Below are 8,909 nucleotides of genomic sequence, written 5' to 3'. Positions count from 1 at the left end.
TGAAATGTATTATCTTGGTAGAGACTAACTGCTTCCACGTAAGAACAGAAAGCGATTATCATTAGGTACTTCATTTTATCTACATGTTGTAAATATAAAATGTGGGTATTGTCCACGTTTTATGAACAATTACTTAGATAAGATTAAAGGAGAATAGCTATTATTCCAAGAACCTTTATAAATAGGGACAAAACCAAATAGGATCGATCATTTTAGGAAAGAGAGACATTGTGAGATTGAGTAAAGTTTCATAATTATTCCTCTCTATTCTAAGTATATTTTTAAGAAATACTCATAAATAATAATGACTTGTGGAGTATGTAGATTATATAGATTTTAACTACAAAATCACGTAAAAATTCTTAAGTGTTCCATATATATTAATTATAGGTATTAATTCTTTATTTGCAATACTTTATTTATTGTTAACGAAAATCTAAGTTAATAAGAGAAAATTATGAAGAAAAAAAGTAGACAAAGAGAAGTTAAGTGAAAAAGAAGTCATATAGTCTGATTGCAAGCTAAGTGGTAAACGTGACATAGTGTCAATTACTTACACGCTATACTTCTTTTTATGAGTATTGTACTTTAATTATCACCACACTCACATATAACTAAGATACAATGTCAAACATAATAGATTGTGTTCTTTGGAGATAGATGTGTAGGTTTATGGGAAAGTTTGAGCAAAATTTTGATTAGAGAAAAATGAACTATTATAAAGTGATAGGAGTGAAATTGATAGAATGATTGAAAAAAGAAGTAGACATAATAAATTTTGAAAAATGAGGTAAAAATTAAAGACATTAATTTAAAAGGGGTATGTAGAGTAATTTTGTTTAATTTGAACTTTGTCCATTAAAAATAATAACAATGGAGCTCGAACTCCTAGGCCCTCTCTGCGATTCTCTCTGCCTAAAATTCGATACTCATCCTCATCTTCCTTCTTGTGTCCTAAAAACTAGTATACAGCTCTTCTAGTTGCTACTCATAAGTTACCTAGGTTTTTGTTTCCACCAATCATGCAGCGACGAATCTATGAATGTCCCTTTTGATTTTCTTGATTTATTTTGATTAGGTTTTAAATTAGAATGAGCTTAATGGGGTCTGAGTCTTAATTATAAAGAGAAGACAAGTTGATATGCAAGGTTACTTCACTCTATTTCATTACTTTTCAAATTTTAATTTTCTGTTGGCTTCTTTTGGTTTCACTTGGAGTGTTTAAGCTGCTTTGGCTGCCTGTATTTGAGTTTGTCCTCTTTGTTTGGGTATGAATTGTTTGAGTGTATTTTTAATTGTTTAATTGTGATATGTTTATTCGTTAATTCAAAGTTTTAGGAGGAGCCAAATCTTGGAAGAAAATTGCTTTGTATTGGAGATGGGTTAAGAAAAAGAGAGCTCTAACCTGAGAAAACCTTGCACTTTTTCTTATTTATGCTTAAGTTGGCTAAGAAAACGATCAGCTAGCTAATTTGTGCTCTAGCTTAGAAACGTATCCTAGCTTGAAATGTTGAAACTAGATTAGTATGGTATTATCAAGTTCGGGGGTTAATACTTTAAGGTTCCAATCCTTAGCACCTTGCTCCCCTGCCATCTTGATATGAACAATGCCTCCATCCAAACCAATAGAAGAAATTAAAGCACTACCCACAAAATACAAATCCCAGCCTATTTCTCTTTGAGGTTCCTTCTCCATCTTCAGAGCTATTAATCTGGAATTTCTTTTTCATTTCCCAGCAATGTGAGTGTAGTTAAAGGACTATGGACAGGACAGCCTCCATATCCTCCTCTGCGTTTTAGTTTATCACTCACCATTGCTTCTGCTTACACAGAAATCAACCATGAGAGGCTTATATGGTGGAGTTCATGTTTGGGGCACATGTTCATTGACCGGAAAGTTTTGGGCAAGACACTTCTCGGCCAAGTTATTTGTTGGAGGTCTCCAAAGCTTCAAGCTTTTTAATTTTGGTTTATTGGTCACCATTTAAATAGCTCAATCCAATTATGTGTTGTTGAAGTGTAGGTCTATCTTATGATACAAATGAACCTGTTTTAAAGGCTGCCTTTGAGAAACATGGGGATATACTAGAAGGTATTAGTGTAAATCTCATTTATTTTTTTAAGAGTAACATTATTTTTCTTGTAAGGGAATGCTAAGTTTGTCAAAATATATTTGTTGCAGTTAAAGTAATTTGTGACCACAAGAGTGGGAGATCAAAGGGGTATGGATTTGTACACTTCACATCTGAAGCTGCAGCCACCGATGCTCTTAAAGAAATAGATGGTCAGGTAGTGTCACTGTATTTGTGCTCTCTCTCTCTTTGCATCAAAATTAGCCTTACTAATCTTCTAAAATTCATGATCAGTTACTGGATGGGAGGAATATCCGGTTGCAATTTGCACACGAGAGATTACAGCATGAATTCAAGGTTGATATATGATTTAGTTTGTAGGTAAGAATTTTATTCTTCAATAAGATTCTTTTTTACTCGTAAAATGGGATCCTTTCTGCTCATTTACTCAAAGGTTAACTTCGTTAGCACTAATGATGGATTTTTATGTATTGCTTTGAAGAAATGACATAAATGCATGTCACACAGTTAAGCTTCTTCTTTGCTGATATTGTTTTTCAAGTGTGATCAAATAAACAATAAGGTTCATCATACGGATAGAGACATGTACATCCAAGTCTTACAATAGGGGTATAACACATGTAGAAGCCTAAAACTCAATCAATAAATCGATAATTAAAAGAAAAGAGAGTGGAAAAAACCAAAAATTGAGCAAAGAATTTATGATAAAAATACGAATGCCACGAGGGGGACTATGGGAGTATCATTTTCAAGAACATTAAACTTACTCCTTTGTTTTCCTTAATAAAGCAAATATTAATGTTCTCTTTTTTCTTTGTTTTTGTTTTTTCTGAAGTGATCCCTGCCCAAGGGAGGAGCACAATTCTTTGAAATAAAATCAGAGCCAACAGAGATATGGGGAGATGTGGATACAGATGGAACCTGCATCAACAAACCCGAAATGCAAAGCAGGAAGTGCAGAAAAACCAGAAATGCAAAGCAGGGTGAACAAACCGCAGAAAACCAAAGAAAAACAAAAAGGCAGCCAATACCGAAGAAAAGTGTTTAGGAAATACAAAAGGAAACTACAGAATGAGGGTTAACAGCCATATAGTTGATAGGGAGCTGACTGTTAAGTGACTTCCAGATGAGATCTCCCTTAAGACCTTCTCTACCAACATAGTGGCGACATTATTAGCATTGTAGTTGATAGCTCAGGGCACTTCGCAGATTTTCCAATGCTGCTAATTGGAGTATATGAAGTGATATTGCTTGTTGCATGCTTCCTCAATCAAAGTTGCTGGTCTCTCTTTGTATTTACCCGAAGAGTTCACAGCACAAATGATCACTTTGGAAAATGAAGTTGTCAAATTTAATCATATTTTTGTATGGAGGGCGTTTTCAGCACAATTTTAATAGTCCAGCTTCTTTCATTTTTTTTAACGTGATAATTTCAGATGTTCCATGTTTACTTATTCTTGCAAAAGTCCCCAAAATGGACTGAATTGTTTTGTTAAATTGTTTGAGGATTATATCACAACTGGTAGCGGAAAACACAACTAGTTTTATCAAAAATGGGAGACTTGTGCTCAAAATTTATGAATGAAAGAGGCAAAAGAACAGATCTCAGCAAAAGGGGAAGCACCATATAACATCTTGAAATCTTAAAAATCGATTTTAAGGGTTCTCAACAGATGAAAATCGTTTTAACAGTGTGATGGTCAAATAAGGGCTGGTTGGGACGAAGTTTTAAAGCTGTTTACTTTCTAAATTTCACAGCATGGCGCCAACAAGTGGGCAAATGCTTTAAAACAAAACATAATTTATTTGTTGACCCGCCAAAAAGACAACATTCAAGATTCAGATCTACAGAGACAATATTCAAGCTATGAACCGAAAACAATCTCCAGCAAAAAAAAAAAATTGCTATTTGAGAGATATAAAGAACTTGAATTAGAACAATACTACTTGAGTAGGCCACATCACGTACCATTTAAATTAATTATAAAGTACCGTTTCAAAGAAAACCCTAATTAATTAGTAAACATGAGAAATAAAAACATGTGAAACTGTGAAGCATTGTCTATTAACTTCTAGATTAAAGATACATTGGGATCAAAAAGATCCAGATGAACACACAAACCAGCGAAAGTAAAGGAACACAATACATATGAACATCTTATATCATCCTACCACTTTCAAGATAAGGAAAACTACAAGAACAAGACAGCTAATTTAAGAACTGGTAAATTTGGTAACAGCCTTAGTTCCTTCTGAAACAGCGTGTTTGGCCAACTCGCCGGGGAGCACAAGCCTCACGGCAGTCTGGATCTCCCGAGATGTGATCGTCGGCTTCTTGTTGTACCTAGCGAGTTTTGAGGCCTCTTGTGCAAGCTTCTCGAAGATATCATTGATGAAGGAGTTCATGATGCCCATCGCCTTGCTTGAGATACCGATATCTGGGTGAACCTGTTTCAGAACTTTGAAGATGTAAATCTTGTAGGTCTCGACATTCTTCTTCGTTCTCTTCTTCTTCTTGTCACCGGCAGCGGCGCCCTCCTTGGGGAGTTTCTTTCCAGCCTTTGGCTTCTTCTCGGCTGGAGCCTTCTCGGCGACGGTGGACTTCTTCTCCTCCGCTGGCTTCTTCTCAGCGGCGGGCTTCTTCTCTGCCTTTGGCGCCATCGAAATCTAGGGTTTGCAAAAGACGAAAATAGGAGTTTCGAATTTGCAGATGAGCGAGAGTAAACAAGAAAGGTTTAAAATTATGATATGTAAAAGAGGTGGGATTTAACTTATATAAAAGCCAGAGACCCATTCTTATTGGCTGAAATGTTTTCATAAGGATCGATGTGTTGGAACTGTTTCTGCCGTGAGATTAGTAATCAGATGTAGTGGATGTAGACGGTTCAGATGCGTTTCAATATACGTAGGGGCATCAACTTTAAGTATATTTCAGATTAAGAAAAAAAATAAGAAAACTTAAAAAAAAAAATACTAGAATTTAAGTTAATTTTTACAAAAATACTGTACTTTTATAAAACACTAGTAGAATACAAAATAGAACAACTCAAAACAACAGTAGAACAACTAAAAAATACCAGTAGAACAACAGTGAAAACTTAACACAGTATACTGCAGTATGAAACTTATAAAAAAACACAGTAAAAAAGTAAAAAATACCGTCTGGCAGTATTTTTGTAAGAAAATGGCAAAAGTTAGTATACCATGTAAATTTCCCAAAAAAATAAGCATATTTAGGGCCCATTTGTTTGGTGTTAATAGACCCGATTCGGTTAGATCTTATAACATTAAGTATTAAGTGGGTTTGTTTTTTTTTATTTTTTAAGAGTAATTTGTGACAAAACATTTTAACTATCAATTTACTTGCAAAAAACTATTCAACCTCATATTTTGGTGGGAAAACTCTCCAAAGTACTGTTTCGTTTACATTTTTAAGGTGACGTCTGCCCAGCGTCGTTAAGTTCTAATTTTGCTCACGTGGCAATGACAGGTCACTAAAAAATTATCCTACGTGGCCATATTTTACAAAATAAAAATTAAAATGAGTAATTAAAATAAAAATAAAAACTTTAAGAGTAATTTGCGGCAAAACACCTATCAATTTACTTGCACAAAACCATCCAATCTTAAAGTTTTTTGGATAGTTTTTGCAAGTAAATTGATAGTTGAAGGGGTTTTGCCGTAAATTACTCTATATATTTTGAAGAGTAAAATTAAAAAACTTAATAAAAATAGTACAATCACTTAAAAAATATGAATAATTATAAATTCTACTAAAACCGTAGTTTCGAACCAAACCAAACCGTTCTTAATGGTTTAGTTTGGTTTGCTTTGGTTTGAGAAATTTATTGGTCTGGTTTGGTGTTTTTTTTTTTTTTTTTTTGAGAGGTTTGGTTTGGTTTTTTAGTATTCAAATAACTGTTATACTGGTTTGGTTCAAAAACTATAAAAATCGAGACCAAACCAATCCGTGAACAACCCTATCGTTACCCATATTAATGCTCTGCATTCAAGATGAGGTGAAAGTTAGAATTTTTTATAAATTTTGCCTAAAAAATGAAATAAAATGACTTGAAATGGTTTGAGCAATTGTAAATTTACAACACAATTAATTTTAAAGTAACTACAAGCTGTATAGATTATAAAGGCCGTAATGGTGCTATTAAGTTGTAAATTTGAGTTTATGCAATACAATGATTTGATTTCTCAAAAAAAAAAATAATAATAAAATATTCAACACTGCACTAAACTTTAACTATAAACGTTGAAAGACATCATGTGTGTATATATATTTTCGAGTAATTTGCGGTAAAATCCCCCAACTATCAATTTACTTGCAAATTACTCTTAAAGTTTTGCCGCAAATTACTCTTAAAGTTTTTATTTTTATTTTAATTACTCATTTTAATTTTTATTTTGTAAAATATGGCCACGTAGGATAATTTTTTAGTGACCTATCATTGCAATGTGGGTAAAATTAGGACTTAACGAGGCTGGACAAACGACATCTTAAAAATGTAAACGGAATAGTACTTTAGAGGAGGGTTTTCCAACCAAAATATGAGGTTGGATGGTTTTTTGCAAGTAAATTGATAGTTGAGGAGGTTTTGCCGCAAATTACTCTTTTTTTAATCACTTTTTTTTTTTTTTGAAAATAAGCGTAGATATATATATGAAAAAGATACTAGACCTCTCGGTCATTACACAAAATGTTCTCCGGTAAGGAGTCAATCGGAATGGATCCGTACATCCGGTTGTTAAAAGCCCAATAAGCGACATTATGGGCCATAAAATTACAAGACCTACTAATGTTCGAGAAATTACAACATATGAAATGAGGAGAAGACCTAGTGCAAAAGGAGGCATAGTTCTCTAGAGCCCAATGGGACGCCTTCCCATTAAGGGCGTCGATTGCTAGCCTCGAGTCACTCTCCACGATAATATACTTAAGCTGGAGCTCCATCGCAACGGACATCGCCAAGCAGCAGGCCGCAGCTTCGCCACAAAGAGCATTTGAGAAGTCCAACCGAGACGTGTGAACACACACCACCCTTCCCAAATGATTCCTTGCAACAACAGCTGTACACATACTCTCTAAGCCCACACGAACATCACAGTTAAGTTTGATCCACTCCAGAGGTGGTGGGATCCAGCTATCCCTCGCCGATGGCGGAGGAGTAGGCACAATGGTAGTATGAATCTCTGCAAAAGAAGAGCAAATAATGTCAATAGATTTCAAAATATCCGGAGGGTTATTGTTGTGAACCGCATCATTACGCATCCGCCAGATATTGTCAACAACAATAGACGCATAGAGAAAAACATCCTCAGCCCTAACGCCTCTATTATTAAGGCTCCAAATGAACTTCACCCAGTCCCAAACTCGAATACCAGAATCACTCACTGGAAAAATACCCCAAGGTGACGAACGCCACAAGTGCATCGCCACATCACAAGTTAGAAAGAGGTGCTCCAAGGTTTCCTCTCCCCTTCCACAGAGGGGACAGTTGGAATCATCAATCGCAAATCTCCTACTAATGGCAGCTCTTACCGGAAGGGCATTTGAGAGGATACACCACCAAAGAACCTTTTGGCGCTCCATAATCTTACTATTCCAGAGTTTATTCCAGAGTGAAGGAGCGACATCACAGTAGGGCGCTCTCTCCAAAGCTTGGGCAAGATAAGCTGATTTAGAAGAGAAGTGCCCATTACTTTCCAAAGTCCATACCCAGCTGTCCTTGCCAGTCCCAGAAGGAATTCCATCCTTGAGAATAGCTGAAATGGTCTCATGGTCGAAGAGACTATGAAGCTTTCCCATATCCCACCCCCCCCTGGGTGTCAAGAGGTCAGCAACACAGTTGTTCTCCTTCACCACACCTTCTTTTGGTTTCGGAACGAAACCTTTCAAGTGAGGGATCCACGGATCCCTCCAGATACTAGTATTTCTGCCATCTGCCACCCTTTTACACGCCCCTTTCCGCAGGATGGAGCTTGCTTTAACTACATTCTTCCAAAACCAGGAGTCAGAATCTTTATAACTGCTGTTGAGAAAATCTCTCCCCCTCAGGTACTTAGCCTCCAGAATCTTAGAGCATAACGACTGCTTGCCTGTTAATAAGTTCCAGCCCCACTTAGCCAAAAAAGCAAGATTCATTTCCTTTGTTTTTCGAAAACCCAGGCCTCCCAACGATTTGGGAAGGCAAAGTTTATCCCAGGCTCTAAGATGAATACCATGGTTTCCTTTCTCAAAACCCCACCAGAAATCACGAATTAGGCCATCAATCCGATTCACAAGGCGATTTGACAGTTTGGTCGTTTGCATGGCATAGATAGGCATAGACAAGCCCACCGACTTAATGAGAGTGGCCCGACCAGCTTTTGATAATGTTTTGGCCTTCCAGCCTTGCAACTTGGACGTAAGATTGTCCAGGATGAAGTTAAAGTCAGCATCTTTTTGTCTAGATCTGAAAAGGGGTAATCCCAAATACTTAGTAACCCCTTCAGGAGACTTTATGCCCAGAGCTTCCTTAATTCCTCTCCTCATGCCATCAGGGGTATTCTTGCTAAAGAAAATGGAGGTCTTAAGTTTATTGACCTTCTGACCAGACCACTCACAAAACTTCTCAATACAATTCCAAAAGCCTTTGGCCACATTTAAATTAGCACGGCCAACCAGAATTAGGTCATCAGCGAAGAAAACATGGGATAGCACCGGGCCCCCTCTACTTAATTTAATACCATGGATACTTCCTTTTCCTAACTCTTCCTCCAGCAGTCTGGACAGCACTTCCGCTGCACAGATAAACAGATAGGGAG

General features: G+C 36.4%; 2 protein-coding genes across 6 annotated transcripts; one reads left to right on the top strand and one right to left on the bottom strand.

The window, feature by feature from the left end:
- The first annotated feature begins 859 nt into the window (after window positions 1-859).
- On the top strand, window positions 860-4,838 carry LOC115719224 (glycine-rich RNA-binding protein 4, mitochondrial). 5 transcript variants are annotated; one of them, XM_030648178.2, is made up of 6 exons: window positions 860-1,148; window positions 1,833-1,938; window positions 2,024-2,092; window positions 2,183-2,289; window positions 2,367-2,453; window positions 2,929-4,838. In XM_030648178.2, exons 2-5 carry the CDS (start codon window positions 1,842-1,844, stop codon window positions 2,439-2,441), a joined length of 348 nt encoding a protein of 115 aa, XP_030504038.2. In that variant the 5' UTR covers window positions 860-1,148; window positions 1,833-1,841; the 3' UTR covers window positions 2,442-2,453; window positions 2,929-4,838. The 5 variants fall into 5 exon arrangements, with proteins under 5 accessions (XP_030504038.2, XP_030504035.2, XP_060966749.1 ...); XM_030648175.2 differs by having other exon boundaries at window positions 1,738-1,938; XM_061110766.1 differs by having other exon boundaries at window positions 860-1,268.
- On the bottom strand, window positions 4,143-4,754 carry LOC115719223 (probable histone H2B.1). Its single transcript, XM_030648174.2, has one exon. The coding sequence runs from the start codon at window positions 4,752-4,754 to the stop codon at window positions 4,308-4,310; it is 447 nt and encodes a 148-aa protein (XP_030504034.1). The 3' UTR covers window positions 4,143-4,307.
- Window positions 4,839-8,909: the final 4,071 nt, after the last annotated feature.

Source organism: Cannabis sativa, chromosome 2 (assembly GCF_029168945.1).
Source record: "Cannabis sativa cultivar Pink pepper isolate KNU-18-1 chromosome 2, ASM2916894v1, whole genome shotgun sequence".
In the NCBI taxonomy this organism is placed as follows: domain Eukaryota; kingdom Viridiplantae; phylum Streptophyta; class Magnoliopsida; order Rosales; family Cannabaceae; genus Cannabis; species Cannabis sativa.
The sequence above is the reverse complement of the archived record's forward strand: the minus strand, read 5'-3'. Positions and strand labels throughout refer to the sequence as shown.

Coding starts and splice junctions, on each gene's coding strand:
- LOC115719224 (XM_030648178.2), top strand. CDS start 1,842: ATGAGAGGCTTATATGGTGGAGTTCATGTTTGGGGCACATGTTCATTG. Junction 2,093..2,182: donor ACATGGGGATATACTAGAAG/GTATTAGTGTAA, acceptor TATTTGTTGCAG/TTAAAGTAATTTGTGACCAC. Junction 2,290..2,366: donor TTAAAGAAATAGATGGTCAG/GTAGTGTCACTG, acceptor ATTCATGATCAG/TTACTGGATGGGAGGAATAT.
- LOC115719223 (XM_030648174.2), bottom strand. CDS start 4,754: ATGGCGCCAAAGGCAGAGAAGAAGCCCGCCGCTGAGAAGAAGCCAGCG.